Source organism: Phocoena phocoena, chromosome 9 (genome assembly GCF_963924675.1).
Source record: "Phocoena phocoena chromosome 9, mPhoPho1.1, whole genome shotgun sequence".
Taxonomy (NCBI): Eukaryota; Metazoa; Chordata; class Mammalia; order Artiodactyla; family Phocoenidae; genus Phocoena; species Phocoena phocoena.
Genome location: NC_089227.1, coordinates 17450988 through 17468537, shown reverse-complemented (window position 1 = coordinate 17468537; position 17550 = coordinate 17450988). Strand labels below are relative to the sequence as shown.

Below are 17550 nucleotides of genomic sequence, written 5' to 3'. Positions count from 1 at the left end.
TTAATCACCTACTCTGGGTCAAGCACGTAGTGCTGTTCTATATAGTTGAATAAGAGAAGATGCTGCCCTTGAGGAGTATAATTTATGAGGAAGAACTTCTATAAAACAAGCAAGCCCGAAGTCCAGCAGCCCACCAACAAGACTTGCAAAATAAGCAAAATAGAACAGGATTTAAAACTCAAAAACATTCCAATCATCCTGTTGCTAAACCTTTAAAAATCATGTTTTTCATCTGGTTTTGTAACAGCAACCCATGCTCAGTATAGAAAATTTGAAAGATAAAAAAGACAACACTGCTGCAAAAAGATGTATATGTGAAGGTTCTTTGCAGCGTTAAGATCATGTAATAATTGGTGTGCTTGGAGTCTGTATGAGGGTATGAATTGTCTTTTAGACTTCGCAGTACTGCTTGAATCATACGGCCAGTTTCCTAGTGGGTGTCATTAGTGTAATTTGAATTTAAAAGATGTAAAACATACAGAGTTTGAACAGCAAAGAGGCCCCCAAAAGTCTCTCGCCCATGGCACTGAGAGTGTCTGCTCCTGATTCCTCCTCTCACCCCCAAAGCAGGACTAATCTCAGATATTATTCTCAGCAGTAATCGCAGGTACTTTATTCTTCCAGCTAGAACCCGGGTTGGACGGATGCAAGCAACAGATAAAGACTTCCCCCAGAGAGGCATCGTGTACTCCATCTCCACCGGAGGGGCCAGCCAGCACTACCCAAACATATTTTGGATTAATCCCCAAACGGGAGAACTCCAGCTGGTGACTAAAGCGGACTACGAGACAACCCCCTTCTTTATTCTCAGAATCCAGGCCACCAACGGCGAGGACAGCAGCTCAGTCACTGTGAGTGGGGCTATTTGGTGCATTCACACCAGCCCAAGTGGTTGACTTCAGGTCTCCCTGGCACCCTCCAGGTGTGGCCGTAGCAATAAGGAATCTTAATAGGGCACCTCCTGCAGACATGACAAGAAATGGCTAGGGGTGTCCCAGACAGCACAATCGGACACACATAGCAGTGCCAGGAAATAAAGATTGACATCTGTAAGCCCACGTTTATGGGTGACTGGGAGAAGTGCTGAGATGGATGGCCACCCTGGGGGACAAGCTTCTTCCTGTTGCCCTTAAATCCCCCCTTGCTGTTGAGGTGGGCTGTAGCTGTGCATCGCCCCCAAGTAGTTTTACCCTGTTCCTACCCTGAGCCCCATCATACCAGATGGGATAGGTCTTAAAATGATCTGGCTTGATCGCTATGCTGCTTTGTAACCTCTGATGTTGAGAATCTGGTTAAATGCATTTCTGAGTCAGTAGGTCTGAGTAGGGCCTGAGAACCTGCATTTCTAACATGCTTCCAAGTGGTGCCGAGGCAGCTGGTCCATGGCCGTGCTTTGAGGAGCCAGGCTTTGACAGGTCTGTGCTGCCAGTGGTTAGGAATATTTGAGGGTAATATGATGGTCACAAAGAGGAAACTATTGCTTGGTCTTTCCCGTTAGTAAAGTGAAAAAGCCTAAGGCAAAATGAACTCAGCTAGCGGCAGGCAGCCCTGTGTGATGGAATGACTGGTCCAGGGTCAGGAGGCAGAGTTCATTTCTCAACTTTGATCCCAATTTGCCAAGGGGGTCCGAGCAATGCTTATCTTTGTACCCTGATTTCTCTCTCACACATGGAGAGTCACCTCATAACCCAATGCCTGAATAGTCCAGTTCCTCTGATGACTTGCTTTGAATTAGTGGGACGATGTTTTCAATGATGTGTAAGGCTTGGCATTGCTAGCTGAGAAAAAGATGTGCTAAGTTGAAGGTAATTGTCGTGTTTGTTAGCCTGGGTTTTTGAGAGGAATGAATGGAGTCCACTTTGGGAGCTAACTAGAGAGAACATTTCAATTTATCTCTGGGCTCAGAAATAGCTGAAATCCCCAAATTTCAGAGGTAGAATGAATACGACTCAAAAATTCATAAGCTTTTAAAAAGGGTGATGATCACATAAGTCCCTTTCAGGGCTGACATTCTGTGATTCCGTGCTGGCAGGCACCCCAGTCCATATTCCAATTCACCAGGCATAAAAGACAGTGATGAAAGAGAACAGGCTGGCCCCTGCTTGTGGCAGGCCAGTGCCACCGGCTCGGTGCAGTGCTGAGATCCTGGGTTACACACAAGACCCTGGCTAAGCCAGGTCGCCTCCTTCCATCCCAGTGGTTCTCAACCCTGGCTGAGTATTAGAATCAGCTGGGGAACATAAAAATCGTGCCTGAGGACTTCCCTCGTGGCGCAGTTGTTAAGAATCTGCCTGACAATGCAGAGGACACGGGTTCAAGCCCTGGTCCGGGAAGATCCTACATGCCGCAGTGCAACTAAGCGCGTGCGCCACAGCTACTGAGCCTGCGCTTAGAGCCCACGAGCCACAACTACTGAAGCCCGCGCGCCTAGTGCCTGTGCTCCGCAACAAGAGAAGCCACCGCAATGAGAAGCCTGTGCACCGCAACAAAGAGTAAACCCCGCTCACCACAACTAGAGGAAGCCAGTGCACAGCAACGAAGACCCAAGTCAGCCAATCAATCAATCAAGGAAGAAAAAAAAAAAAATCAGGCCGGGCCCCACCCTCCAGGGAGTCCAATTCATTTGGTCTGGAGAGGGCCAGACAAAGTGGAGCCATGGTTGAGAGCCATTGTTCGATCTTCCAAAGTTAAAGACAGAACTTCCAACTCACAGGGGCAGCAAGCAAGGAAGCACAGGAGGGTCACCGTAAATCCATCATCGTTACCGGAAAAACAACTCAGCATCATCTGGGGATAAGCACATGTGTCTAGCTGCATATGTGTGTGGGGGTGTGGAAATGTATTATTACGTATATAATGCACACGTGCATGTACACACACAACACACAGTAGAGAAGTTAATAGCATAGGACTTGGAGTAAGACAGACCTAAGTTCAAATCCCAGCTCTGCCACTCACCAACTGAATGACCTTAGGTCAATTACCTAATCTCCCTAAGCCTCAGCTTCCCCATCTGTAAAATGGGAATAAACGTATTATCGATCTTGGATGAGGTTAAACCTCACTAATTCACAAAAAGCACACAGCCCAGTGTGTGGCACACAGTAAGGGCTCAATGATAACTACTCAGTGAGGCCACTTTCCTGCTGCTCTAGGTGACTGTGAACATCATTGAAGAAAATGATGAAAAACCAATCTGTACCCCAAACTCGTACTTCCTGGCCATCCCAGTGGATCTGAAAATTGGCACAAATATTTACAATTTCAAGCTCACGTGTACTGACCTTGATTCCAGCCCCAGGTCTTTTCGTTACTCCATTGGCTCAGGTATGGTATTGATGTCAGTGGTCCTGGACCCTTGCTGAGGGCTCCTGGTACTAGGGGCTGTAGCAGCTGTTTAGGGAGAAGGGGTGGGGATCTGAGCTCACACACTGATCTGGTACAGCGTGTAGGGGGTGGGGTGTTTTGAATGAGGAAACCAAGGGTGAGGAGTCAATTGGTTCTGGAATTCCCAGTCCCCGCCCCCGCTTGGCTTCCCCTTCTCACCTAACTCTTCCCAGACTCCCATACCTGGCTGCCCAAAGGCCCAAGGAACAGTGAATCCCATTGATGGTGACCCGCCCCCCCACCCCCAACTCCCAGCCTGTCGTAGGATTCATGAATCAGATTAGTGTAGCTTAAAAACATTTTTTTAGTCCAACTCCTCCCCCACCTCTTTTCCTGCAAGCTTGTTGGTGGGGGGGGGCAGGGGAATCCCAGTCCTCTCTCTGGATAATAATAGATGAAATAGATTAAATGCATTTTGAAACGCGTCCTCAGGAATTCTCTTCTGCTCCATTCATTTTCTCTCTTTAAAAATATACCATTGTGAGAGGGAAAGAAAAGAGCACCCCTCAATGGAAATGAGACCAAAATAGTTCATCTAATGAAGTGCCGGGGCCAGAGATTTAAACCCAAACAAGCAGAGCAGTTTCACGTGAAAGACTGAAAATCCAGCTCCGCCGCCTGCTGAGCCCTGGCAGAGCCGGAACTGGAGCAGCAGGAAGCCTCTCGAGCGGGCTGTGTCACAAAACCCAGGGGCAGAGCCCACCTCGAGACTGCAGTGGCCGGAGATGGGAACAATCCATACTGAGAACCCTCAGGCCTTTATGGGGCACTTCATTGCTTGGGAGTAAAATTGCATCATCCCCTGGTCCATTTACTGGTTTTTAGTTGGTAGTGAGTCTGCAGCCACTGGAGGAATGAACAAGAGCTGCTTGGGCGGGCAGCTTCTCTGCTCTGGGCTCCCTAAGCTGTGAGCCTGCAGCCCCAGACGAGCTGCTGGGGAGGTGGGGGTGGGGACTACTGTCCTTGCCAGCCCAGGACTCACCTTCTTTTGGGGGACTCCAGGGACATCTGTCACAGGTGTGACCAGCCCAGTTTCATGAAAGGCATGCAATGAACTTGGCCCATGGCTAGGGACGTGGCCCCCTCTTCCCTCTTGCCGCCCACTGATTGGTCTGAGCGTGAGTTACACATTGTTACCAAGTTAATGCTGACAATGAGCACTGGCCGCGCCAGGATTGCTAGCTCCCTGCCTGATGCTCAGTGCGGTGGCGGCTATTCTCCCTGGACACCTGTGCTGGTGCCCTTTTCTACTCTCATTTTCATTGCAGCCACACTGGTTGTAAGCCAGAGTCTCTCTGTACTCATGAAATCTCTGGTGCTGTTAAGGCCCATATCCTATCACTGCCCCCACCCTGGTACATCAGAAGTAGTCTACACCTGAGGTGGGATGTTTAAGAAAAAGACTGAATGTAGTTTTCTTCTAACCCTTATTTCTCACACTCTTTTCTTCCTTTTCCCAAAATCCTTGCATCAAATCTCATTTAGGGAACATCAACAGTCATTTCACCTTCTCTCCCAACGCCGGGTCCAACGTTACAAGCCTGATCCTCGCGACTCGCTTTGACTATGCTAGTGGGCTTGATAAGATCTGGAACTACAAACTACTTGTCTACATAACTGATGACAACTTGCTGTCCGACAGGAAGAGAGCTGCAGCTCTTGTTGAAACAGGCACAGTGACCCTGAGCATTAGTGTCATTCCTCACCCAACCACGACTGTCACCACAACCCCCAGGGTAAGGGTTTTGGGAGATGGACTTCCCAGTTACATCCCTTGTAATTGATGTTGACGGAGCCCCTTGATCTAGGAGAAATGTGGGGTGGACTGAAAAGAGTTGAGGGGTTAGGATGTTGCCAGAAATGCCAACCGTGGGCTGGATTGGAATAGTCACTGGGTGGTAGAAAAAATCTGGGTGAGACCTTGGGCTTATAGAACCACTGACATTTCCTAGTCTGGTAAAGAAGGAGGTACACATATGCACAGACTTGTGATAGATCAGGCATCGCCTATCCAGGGTATGGACATGTTGCCGCCTTCACAAGCCCTTCTCTGCTTGCCCTTAAGAGCCAATACAAGTCCGTGTCCATGAGAGCAGCTAGCTGCCAGATGCTCTTCTCTACTTCTTTTGAAGAGTCACCATTTGTCAATCTGTACCCTACTCCCCACCTCCACTCCAAAAAGAAATCCACTTATTCAATCTGCAGATATTGATTTAATACCTATAATATGTCAAGCACTTTGGTGAATAAGCCAGAAATGATCTCTGCTCTCTCATGGAGCTTATAGTATAGGTTAGTGGTTCTCAGGTGTGGTCCCCAGACCAGCAGCAGCAGCAGCATCACCTGGGAACTTGTTAGAAAAAGCAAATTTTGAGCCCACCCCGGAACACTAAAGTTATACCTCATCCAACTACGATCATCACTACGACTTCCAGGGAAGGGTGTTGAAACCTGGAGTCCTCACCAAATCCCCAGACCTACTGGATTAGAAACTGTGGTGTGGGACCCAACAATCTGTGTTTTTAATAAGCCTTCCAGGCCATTCTGATTGCACTAAAGTTTTAGAGCCTCTGATCTAGAGGGAGAGACGGATTACAAACAGGTGTGCAAATTAATAAACTACCTACAGACTGTCATAAACAGTAGGAAGAAAAGCAGCCCCATACTTGGAGTATGCCAGGGGAAAAGGAACCAGAACCTCAGAAAGCCACCTGTGACAGGTGGTCAAATTCTGCTTCTCAGAGTCTTACCAAGAGCTGCTTAATATTCCTTTCCTGTGGGCTGGAGTCAATATTACCCCCAATGAATGGAGGCATTAGGTGACTTGAAGGGCTTTCAGTTGTGGTAGGAGCCAGTAGGTGCCCCAAGTAAGGAATTGCCACCTTTCTGCAACTTACAACACAACCCAGCTCTGACATCTCCAACCTGGAAATCTCCATAACTTTTTGTTATCAGTCTCCCTCTCTGGGAAGCAAATGCTGAACTTGAGGTCTCACTGTGATAACAGCCTGCTCAGCTGGCAGCACAGCTGGTAGTGACTGAACACTGAGACGCTTACAAAGTGTTTAAAAAAAAAGAAACAAAAAACCCCAACTTTCATGGCTCATGCCTTCCCAGTGAGAGACAATAGCTATATTAGTCCCTAGCTTATGCCATGATTTGGCAGGGAAAAAAAGCCAATGGAATTTTTAGCTTTGGGGAAGGAGAAGAAAGAGAATGAAATTAGGCCTAGAGTTGCTCTCCAGTTCCCTACATTTTCTGGGTTTTGGTCTAATGGACGTCTGGCAAGACTATAAATAAGGTGATGGGTTGAAGAGTGAGAACGATGAGCACACAACTGTCCGACCTTTAGAGCAAGAACAAAAAGCAGGATGAACATTCAACCACCCAATGTGAGAGGGTTCTGATGTCAAAGACTACCAGCCTCCACTCATCTCCCTCTTCTGTCATTCAAGCCCAGGATCACCTACCGGATCCTGAGGAAGAACGTGTATTCTCCATCGGCCTGGTATGTGCCTTTTGTCATCACTTTGGGCTCCATGCTGCTTCTGGGTCTCCTGGTGTCCCTGATCGTCCTGTTGGCCAAAGCCATCCACAGACACTGTCCCTGCAAGACTGGGAAGCACAAGAAACCTCTGTAAGTTGCCGGTGGGCTGGACCCTTCCCCCATTTCCTTTCGGAGGATACTGCCTCTGGTGATGCCAGGAGAAGGAAAGGGAGACAGTTGGGATTTCTCCACAGGGTAGAGAGGGTGCCTGGAATGAAGAAAGGAAACGGAGCTACGGGGGAGACGTCCCAGCTCCCCTTGTCCTGGTGGACCCCCTTCATCACCTGCCGGGCCAGGAAACTGTTCCTTTGCTTTTCCCTGGCACCTGCTCCATACTTGATGAGTTCTCAATGAAATCGGGGCTTCAGCCTCTTGGTGGCCTTGTCCTGGATAAAAGCTCCAGAAACAAGGCCGGTTGTGAGTAGTAGTAGAATATGCCGTGCTGTTATTTGTGGAATATTTAAAGGATGGGATGGAATTAGAGGAAGCATAAAAAGGAATAAGGGAATTAAGCTTTTGGCTCCGGTGTGACTAAATAATCATTGTTCTTTTGCGTGTGGCCCTCTCAAGGGCTGTAAACGCAGACCTGCTTCCTCTCCCTGGGATGCTCACCTGCTCACTTATACGCCTCTTTCGGTGACGCTCTGCCGAGTGTCTTTTACTGGCTAAAGGGAGGTACTAGAGTAAAGTGGAGAAAGCATCAAATTGTTACAAGCTTCCCCAGAGCCAGTTTCTTGAGTCTTAGTAGCTCTTACAGTGAGGATGTGATGGTTCTGAGCCTGGACTTTGGAGTCAGATAAGGTTGAGGTTCAAATCTTGGGTCTGCTATTTTCTGGGTATATGGCTTTGGGCAAGTGACAACCTCTGTGAATCTCAATTTCTTTATTTGAAAACCAAACAATTAAATGAGCAAATGCAAAGGAACCACTTAGCACTGTTCCTGATGTGGAGTAAATGCTTAATACACTATTTTTTAAAAAATCTTGTTGCATGATTTTTCATGGCTGAGTCCCAGTGAGCTTAGGATTCTAGATTCTAAGTTTAGCTCTGTACACCCAAGTATCTTGAGGTATTGGAACTTGAATTTTGGAATTTCTCACTGGCAAAAAGAAGGGGTGATAAGACTCGTGTGCCTTTTAAAGGTATTTTGAAGATTAACTACTACTGTCAAATAATTTAAAATCTATGGATGAAAGGCTGTATAAAAGTATAAGTATTAGCATAAAGATGTGCATTGCATTTTGCCATATTTATTGGGGGCATTTGTTGCTATTGGCAACCTTGACTTCAAGGTAAGAAATCCTTGAGCATCTGCTGAAATTTAAAAAGGTCTTTTTATTTGGACTATACTCACAAATTGATTTGAGAAAAAAAACCAGCTCCAAAAGAGTGATGCTTAAGCTTGTAAGGATGGCAGTGCTCTGTAATGGGATTTGGGCAGAAGTTCTTAAAGGAAGTAATCCAATACTGGACACTGCAACTCACATGCAATTTATAGTCAAATGTGCGCCTTGAACCCGGTGGTTTCAGTTACCTTCTAAATATTGTTTTCAACGTGGTTGACTTTTAAAAAACTAGCTAGTGATTCAGACTCAGACCTGGCCTCTCTGGCAATTTGTTGTACCATATGGCAACCAATATTTGTCCCATAGCAGAGAATAAAATTAGAGTCACAGAATGAAGGGTCTTAAGAGTCCAGGTGTCCAGCTCTTCACATTACACGAAGCCAGGGTTTAACTGCTAGTCATCGAACCTTCCCACTGTGGGTCAAATCTTCTGCTCAGATGGTTACTGGGGAGGAAAACCAGGCAGGAAGAATCGCTGGGCCATCTGATGGGGTCGTCATGCCCTCACTCAGTGTTGTCAGAGAAAATAGGTTCCCTGAAGTTCTCTAAAGCAATAGTTTTCAAACTTATCAAACTCCTAAGCCTCCTTAGTCCCAACCCAGCAGTGATAGAGCAGGGCTGGGAGCCCATTCTGCATTTTAGTCCCCTGCCCTGGTCCCTCTTTCAATCGACCCCTGAATCCTGGGGAACACAGTTGCCCAAAGGCCCCCATGTTGTCACGTGTGTACTAGGGCAGAGTGCTCTCGGGTTAATTCTTGTCCATCCCTTCTCCCCCGATACAGGGTGAAGAAAGTAGGTATGTATGGTGCCGATTACCTTTGTTTGTTGCTATTACTGTTTTTTGCTTGCTCTGTTGTACTACATAAAAGGGTTCCAACTCGGTGGAGAATCAGGGCACAGTCCTGTGTTGGTGGGTTTTCCACCACATCATCTGTGGATGGAACGAAACAGAGGTCGGACGTAGCTGGAGGAAGGGGAGGGCAGGGCAGGGTGCATGGGGCCGTTGGCCCGCTTGGGTCTCATTTGGTCCTGCCTGTTCCTTACTGAGTCACCTCCAATCAGCTTCACATCAGCACCTAAAGGTCTGCTCCCTACCAAACGGGTCAGGAATGGAGAATTCTCCGTGAGTTAAACACAGAATCTACTTGCTGCTACACACAGAGGGGGTGACCCCTCCTGAGGACAGCTAGTGCCCTGCATTAGACAGATGCCTCTTTTTAAAGAACAAATGATACTTTATTCTCAGATTGTGATGGATTTGATCATTCTCACATGTTACTTAGGTTAGGGTAGTTAGAAATCGGGGCTGGGTGCAGTCAGATGGTCTGGGAGAGCTGAGTGATTTCAGGGCGTTGGTGAAATGAGCAAGGCCTATCTGAGGAGACATCACCACTGTCTCCAAAGCTGTGGTCTCAGGGAGACTCCAAGCTATGGGGAGAGACAGAACAAAGAACTGGAAAGAGTGTTTTTGAAAAATGATTGTTCTAATCACTCCAGCCATAGGTGTGTGCATGTGACATGCACAAGGGATATCTCAGCAGGGTTAGAAATTTAACTACAGTGGTTATTGATCGTATCGAATGAGATAATTCTAATAAATGAGATTTTTCACAAACTATCTCCCATCCTAGTTACTTTGTAAAAAGGGCATAAGGAATGGATGCAAAGAATCCTCAGATGAGAAACAAAGGTAGCAACCCCCTCTTTCTTTTTTACCTATAAAGCCATTTAAAACCTAGTTTCCAGTAATGACAATAAGCTGGAAAAAGAATTAAAAATTTTTAATGGTGTATTATGAGAGTGTGTGTGTTTCTGAGAAGGTGGAAGGAGGTCAACAAACATGTCTAGAGACAGAAAATTCTTTGCTATGCCTGCAATACTAAGCTCAAATCCTGCTTAAGAGAGATCTCTTTGTAGGGGTAAAATTTTAAGGTCAATTTAGTGTCCAAGAAGCTTAACTTCTGTCTGTCCTCTTCCCTGCAGAAATGAAGAACACAAAGAGAGAGGCTGCGGTGGTGAGGCTGGCTGGCCCCGGGGCACCGGGTTGGGGAGGGGCTCTGGTCTCCCCCCGGCCGTCTCACCAGTCCCACGGGGGTGTTTATCATTCAGGGAGATGCTTGTATCTGGCCACTGGAGCAGACTGCTGTGTGACGAGCTCCTGATAGAATTTGTTCCCTCCACTGAACCTGTCTGCTGCTATATTTGCAGAAGAACTGGATTTCATAAATATTGAATAGTGGTGTTTATTATCTACACTAGTTCTCCAGGAGAGTGAGTTAGGGGGAGAGGAGCTTAAAGACCAGAACTGGTGCTTCAGCCTTCAATGGGATTTACTTTTGCTTTGCTTTTCCACACCTTGAGGGAAAAGTGATAGAAAAAGAGCACAGTGGGAGGCTGAGGCTGGCTCTGCCCTCTCGGCCATATGACCTTGACCTCAGGGACTCCCTCGGCCTCTTTAAGCTTTAGATTCCTCACCTGTGGAACGGGAGTGAGAACAGCTGCCCTGAGATAACAGGTGGGGAAATACTGGGAAAATTATGAAGAGTCATGTAAATGCAAAGTGTCACAGGACAGCTGGGGAGTTACCTCCTCACGTGACCTCCTGAGTTTTCTTTCACTGAACCTGATCCACCCACTGGAAGTGACGGAACTTGAAGGTGACCCCCTCCCAGGTCTCCCCTAACCCCTAATAATAGGACTTTGTTATGATCTAAGATCCATGAATTTGGGAAATGACAGGCAGGAGGCGGAGGAAGTATCGCTTCAGGCCAGTCTCCTAAGTGCTTATAAGCACTGGTCTGCAAACAGGAGGAAGGGGTGATCTCCTGTCTCCTGGGTCTTATTATTGCCTAAGGCAAGTACCCTTGATGATGCCACTCAGAGACTTAGACATATGTAGAGTTAAATTCGTCGATTAAGTAAATCAATCCCCCTGGCCGTAAAAAGTGCAGCTTCTGAGTTGATCAAATGGAGGAAAGCTGTACAATCTCGATTCCTTCTGTTTTCACAGAGGGGAGCTGTGGGCAAGTGAGTAGGTAACGGCTTATGTGATGAAAACGGGGGTCAAAGGCCCATTAAACTCCCAACACCGTCCTCGTGAGTGTGCTGAAGAACGGCATTGTTGGAGGGCACCGTGTGAGGGAAGGGGGTGTTTCCAGGGGGCAGAGGTCAGGTCCTGGAGGGTGGCACAGAGTACAGGGGAAAGAATAAGGAGTGGAACACCAGGCTTAGGGGAGGCAGGCCAGGCCCGGAGGCAGCGCTGCATTGGCCTAGGCTGACTCATCTGTGCCGGCCCTGCATGTAACATCTGCCTGGCAGATCCCGCGTAGGTGATGTCGATCTTGGCCGGTGCTGCGTGGCATTTCTGCTCTTCCTTCTGTGCAGCTTGGATGGCGTTTACTCAGGATGCTTTCCTACCCCCCAAGTCTGCATTAAATGTCCTTTTCCCACCCGTTCCCCCACGCCCCCATAGCATCCTATATTCCCCCATCATGGGCTTTATCACAGTAAATTGCAGTGCCTCTTTGTCAACGGCTCCTGCTTGATTGCAAGCTTTGGGAGGGCGGTAACCAGCCCTGCCTTGTTCACCGATGTGTCCCGAGCATCTAGCACAGTGCCTACTGAATAAATACATGTCAGGGAGGCCCTGGGTAAGGAACCTGGGCTGTAAGGAAGAACAGCCTCTCCTGGGGGGAGGAGTGTAGGGCTGTGCTTGAAGCCGTCTCTTTCTTTTCCTTAGGAAACAATCCAGATGAACACTGTCTTTGATGGAGAAGCCGCAGACCCAGGTAATTAAGTGGCAGTGTCGCCCATAAGGGCACTGATCATATTCCAGGCTGGTGGAGTCATGGAGGACCATATCCCACGTCCTGCTCTTCACTCAGTCTGCCAGTGCGTTTGGTTGTCGGGCCTACACAGTGCTGATACTTCCAGGCGGCACCGCAACGTGAGATCGGCTCAAAACAGAGCTGGCTTGTAGACACTCAAGCACATGATCACGTGTGAGGCCTCAGCAGGTTTCCACCTAAAGGGTCCCACTCAAGGACCACGCCTCTGTCCAGCCTCGCTCCCTGAATCACAGGCCAGTTCAGGGAATTGGTGAATTCAATAACCCACTGTGTCTTCTGCTCACTGGGACTCAACCTCCCCCCACCTGCCTCATCCTTTCTGAATGCTTCTAAACACCATCCTATTGGTAACGAGAGATATGGAGAAATGGCAAGCTTGGCTTCTTTTTTTCCTCGAGGAGGGCCAAGAATTCCTTCTTGGACAGCAAGATGAACATAAGGTAAAGCTGGCCTCCAGAGCTCTCATCACCCCCATGAAATCAGCTCCAAATTTAGCTCCTTTACACACATCCCTTCACTTACAAAGGCTCAATTATAGACGTGAATAAAGGGAAGGAAACCAAATTCGGGAGGCAAGTGCATTGGCTCCCTGCCACCCTCACATGCGAACGGCTCCGCTTGGTCCTCCTCAGAGGGAGGATGGCTCCTCTCCAGGACAGGCTGCCGCTGCTGCTGGAATTAAATTTCCCTCTATTATTAGGTACTTGTTACCATAATGTGCCCACATTAGCATAAGTGCTGGTGGGATCCTCTGCCTGAGAGGCCACTCATGCTGTAGGGAAACAGCAGGAGCAGGGGCACGCCGGAAACTAGATCTTCTGGGGCAAAAGCCAGGGAGGACCGAGGCTGTTCTGCGTCTGTGTGTTTGCGAGAAGGAAAAAGGAAGCGATGAGCCAACTGGACTAATGTGAACAAACATCAATTAGCGTCTACAGGCTCCGACACAATAAAAATGGCTCCCTTGCATCATCTCAACTGGGGCCAGATTTGTGTGTCTGTGTCTGCAAATCTCTGCTAACATAACATAGATAAAAATCAAAGTCTTTCCCTCCTTCCTTGGTGAACTCCTGTTTATATCAGGGATTCAGGGGATCTTTTTAAACAAACAAATCAGAACGTAATGGGTCACCCCATGAGAAACTGAGCCTAACTTATCTGAAGCTCATGTTGAATTCAAGACTTCTGTGGCCTCTCATCTTGCCATTGAGGTGACCTTGAGACTCTCCTAAACCTTTTTTTTCTAGGGAAGTGTGAGATTTGCTACCTGTGTGGTCAGAGCCACACAGCTCAGCTCGTGGAAAGGGCAGGCAGGTGAAGATTGTGTTCTTCACAAGCCTGCTTTCAATCTTTCTAGCTGCTTCATCTTTCCTTGGGGGTGAGAAGAGAGCAGGGTGGAGATGGGGGAGCAGAGAAGCATTTGGATTCCTTTGTTTATACATTGATGGTGTAATTTTTTTCCCTAGTTACTGGGGCAATATATGAATTCAACACAAAAACTGGAGCCAGAAAGTGGAAAGATGGGACCTTAACCCAAATGCCAAAATGGAAGGAGTCCAGCCCTCAGGGAGATGCTCCAAGAAGACCTGTCACTGGGGAAGGGGCCGGGCCACTAAGGAGCACCCACAAGGAAGGAGATGGGCTGAGAGACAAAGCACAGGCCAAGAATACAGTCCCATGGTCCAGGAACCAGGACAGCAAGCCAAGCACCCCAAAGAACAGAAACTCAGCCCTTACGGGTGGGGGGTCCCCCAAACCGCACCCAGAAAAGTGAACGGGGTCTGGCTGCCTGGCCCACAGCACAGCACAGGGAGGGGGCTTGACTGTCTGGGACGCTGCCTCACCCTACATTCTTCGAGGGCAGGGTCGGCGTGGAGGGCTGAAAATGTGGAGGATCCAGGGTCCCAGGTGGAATGTGTGACAGACTTTAAAATGAAGGGCTTTCATCTCAGAGTTGCCTTTTTCTGAGACAGCCCAGGAGAGATTTTGCCCTGGCCTCAGTACCTCTGATCAGCTGGACTGCTAACTGGTGGGTGTGGACTTGTGTTTCTTCTTCACATTGACCTCTAGGAAGCTCTGTTCCGTTCGCCCCTAGGAAGTGCACGAGACCTCCTGCCTAAATTCTGAGGACTACCCTCCCACTTGGTTTCACCTTATTTTCCTGCCTTTATTTTAGCATCATCCAGATTTCTTCACTTATAAATACAGTTCAACACCATATACCATTGTAAGTCACGTCTAATCTTTTTCAAAAGAGGCAGAGCAGTGGGAAAAAAAGGATGAATAATGAGTTGCTCACCTGGGAAGAAGAAAACACACGAAATACCTTTAATTCTTTTTCATTAAGGTAAAACTGATAATGCAATAAAGCGCACAGATCAAAGGCATTCAGCTCAGTACTATGTAGACTCTTCCCTGATGCAACCAATATTTGGGTCTTTATTGTCACAGATTACTTTTGCCTTTTTGAAATTTCCTATAAATGGAAAAAGAGCTCCCCATTTCTTTTGTATCTGGCTCCTTTGGCTGAGCACCATATCTGTGAGATTCACCCAGCTGTACTGTGAACCAGGCATGCAGGGCTCTTCACTGTGTCTTTTATCCCACTGAGGGAATCTACCACATGTCATTTATCCATTCCACACTTGGGTAGCTGCTCCAAGTTTTTTACTATTATAAGGTATAGCACTGTGTACTTCCTTGTACATGTCTTTCCATAGCATAAACATGTGTTTCTTCTGAGCCTCCTCCTAGGAGTGGGATTGCAAGAGCCATTGCTGGAATCTGCTGAGAATTCTGAAGTTGGTGGCTCCAACTTATGCTTTCAACGATGGAGAGTTCTGACTGCTTTACTCCCTTGTCAACACTTGGTGTTGTCGGTCCTTTACATTTTAGCCACCCTGGTGAAAATTCCTCTTGAACTAAAGTCACTGTTTTTCTCAAAGCTAAAACAACACCAGCCCTACAACCTACCTGCCCGGCTCCTTCCCTACCTTCTGTGATTGGTGGAGGGGGGAACCACAGAACTCAGAGCAGAGACACAGTGGGAAGCTCTAGCCATTCATACAGCTGGGACTTTCACCTGTGGCCACAAGCAGTGACCTGAAAATAAATCTCTCTGCAATGCAACAGAAAATGGAAATTTTCAGTGTGTGCCTGGTGAAGGCCAAGCAATCCTCACCTTTGCTCCATGTCCTGCTCCCCAGCTGCTGGGCCCCTAGTCCAGTAACCAGAAGAAAGGACTAGATGAGAGTCTACTGGAGCAGCACCCCGTTTCCCAGTTGGAGAGCCAGATGAGAACTCTCCAGGCCCAGGATGGCCTGTAGAGGGCAGGCAGGATCCATCCTGCAAATGCAGAACTTCGGAGGGAGGAGCTGCCCGTTTATTGTGTGCCCCTGCGTCTGTGTGACTTCTCAAGAAAAAGAAACATTTTTAAAATGCCCTGTCCTGGCCTAGAGCAAGCACAATTTATTAATAAGGCTTGGTTCCCAGGGAACTCCCTTGAATAGGTTTAAATTTTGCAAAGAAGGCAGAGCTACTCATTTGTGGAGGTTAAAGTGGGTGAAGTGGCTGACTACCCATTTAAGACTCTGCAAGTCTGTGGAGCCCCGGGTAAAACACCTTCCTCAGAAGCTCTCAGCTTCAATGCAAGTAAAATGAGGCTCCGAGAAGGCTGAAGGGGGTGCCTGATAACTCTTTATGAGCCCATTAAGGATGATTAAAAGGAGGGCGGTGAACAGCTGTTATCCCTTCTCTGGTGATGACAGGGCAGGAGGGGATCATGCTTCTCGGCCAGAAGAAGAGATTTAAGTTAGGCACAGGGAGGGACTTCCCAAAGGCTGGGGTCTGTTTGAAGAGTCAGTTCTTTCCCTGGTGATGGGCAGGAAGAGCTGATTATCTTCCAAGCCCCAAGATGTGAACCTCGAGGAACCCAAGACATGGGTCAGGAGTGGTATCAGGAAGCTTCAAAACCACCTTTTCTTTTTGCATATTTGACTATTTGATCGGGGAAATCAGAAATCTCAGGTCCAGGGCTGAGGCCATTTGGTTTCTAACATTTACCAGGTTTCAAAAATAAATTATCTGAATAAAATCAAGCCAGGGACCATTGGGGACCTTGTGAAACTTTTCTCACATTTCTCTCCCAAGGCCTTAATCATATGAATTTATTGTAGCTAATGTTGACTTGCCTGATGCTGAGTCATTAAAAATTAAAGCAAAGATGTTCAGGGATCAGGACACGGAGGGGTCCACTGTTGAGGGATGTGGAACCCCGTGGTGAATTCTTTGTTGTTCACTTTTTTTTTTTTTTTTTTTTTTTTTTTTGCGGTACACGGCCTCTCACTGTTGTGGCCTCTCCCGTTACGGAGCACAGGCTCACAGACGCGCAGGCTCAACAGCCACGGCTCACGGGCCCAGCCGCTCCGCGGCATGTGGGATCTTCCCGGACTGGGGCACAAACCCGTGTCCCCTGCATCGGCAGGCGGACTCGCAACCACTGCGCCACCAGGGAAGCCCCCGTTGTGAATTCTTAAGTTTGAGCTTTCCCTGTGCTCAGCAGGAAGCCAGGTCCGTATCGCTGTCCGCCTGTGTTAAAAGCATGTGTGGCTCATGAGCAGAAACCGGGCAATGATGCTTTTGCTCCATAGAGCCCTTGCTCACGTCTGTAGATCTACCGTTTGCCTTTTTATGTAATGTGTTTTGTAACGGCTGAGAAAATTAAAGCAACCAAGTGAGTGAATCTAGAAAATGATGGCTATTGAAACGTGGCATTTCTCATTTCAAACTTAGTGTGTTTATACCTCCCATTCATTCAGTAAATACTTATGGAGTGACTACTGTGTGCCAGGTGCTGACTCATTAGTAAACACAGCAGCCCCAGGACCCTGCCCTTGAGGAGCTTACATTCTGTCTGCTGCAGCTGAAGGTGGCCTGCTGATACACATCCCCAAAGATTCTATTTCCACTTCCATCCTGGCCTCTGTTTCTTGGTTCCCTGAGTGTTCTATCTGAAAGATAAATTAACCCAAGTCTGGAATTTCCTTTCTGGAAGAAGATATTTCAGAACCACTTAAATACTGTTTAAAACTTAATGGGGAGCCTTTATCAGAAAATAGTTGAGGGGTCTTCCCTGGCGGACCAGTGGTTAAGGCTCTGCACTTCCACCGTAGGGGGCACAAGCTCAATCCCTGGTCAGGGAACTAAGATCCCACATGTGCACAGCGCGGCCAAAAAAAAAAAAAAAAAAGAAGGAAAGAAAATAGTTGAGATGCCCAAGGAGGGGCCCCAGCCTTGGGTTATCTGACCAGCGTATGGCTTATAACCTCAGGATGGCAGCTCTGAGCAGGTGTGACTTCCTTGTGTGGAGGATGGGAGTATCCTGAGGCCAGAGAGACCTTTGATCTGGAGCCCAGGGAAAAGGCCA

The 17550-nt window shown here is 47.7% G+C and overlaps 1 protein-coding gene across 1 annotated transcript in view; it reads left to right on the top strand.

Moving 5' to 3' along the window:
* CDHR3 (cadherin related family member 3) overlaps positions 1–13899 on the top strand; it is a 71457-nt gene extending 57558 nt beyond the window's left edge. Inside the window, exons 12-18 of the mRNA XM_065883544.1 lie at positions 625–851; positions 3156–3327; positions 4873–5123; positions 6843–7024; positions 9063–9072; positions 12020–12068; positions 13592–13899. Of these exons, the coding sequence (XP_065739616.1) occupies positions 625–851; positions 3156–3327; positions 4873–5123; positions 6843–7024; positions 9063–9072; positions 12020–12068; positions 13592–13899 (1199 nt within the window). The remainder of the gene's footprint in view (positions 1–624; positions 852–3155; positions 3328–4872; positions 5124–6842; positions 7025–9062; positions 9073–12019; positions 12069–13591) is intronic.
* Positions 13900–17550: the final 3651 nt, after the last annotated feature.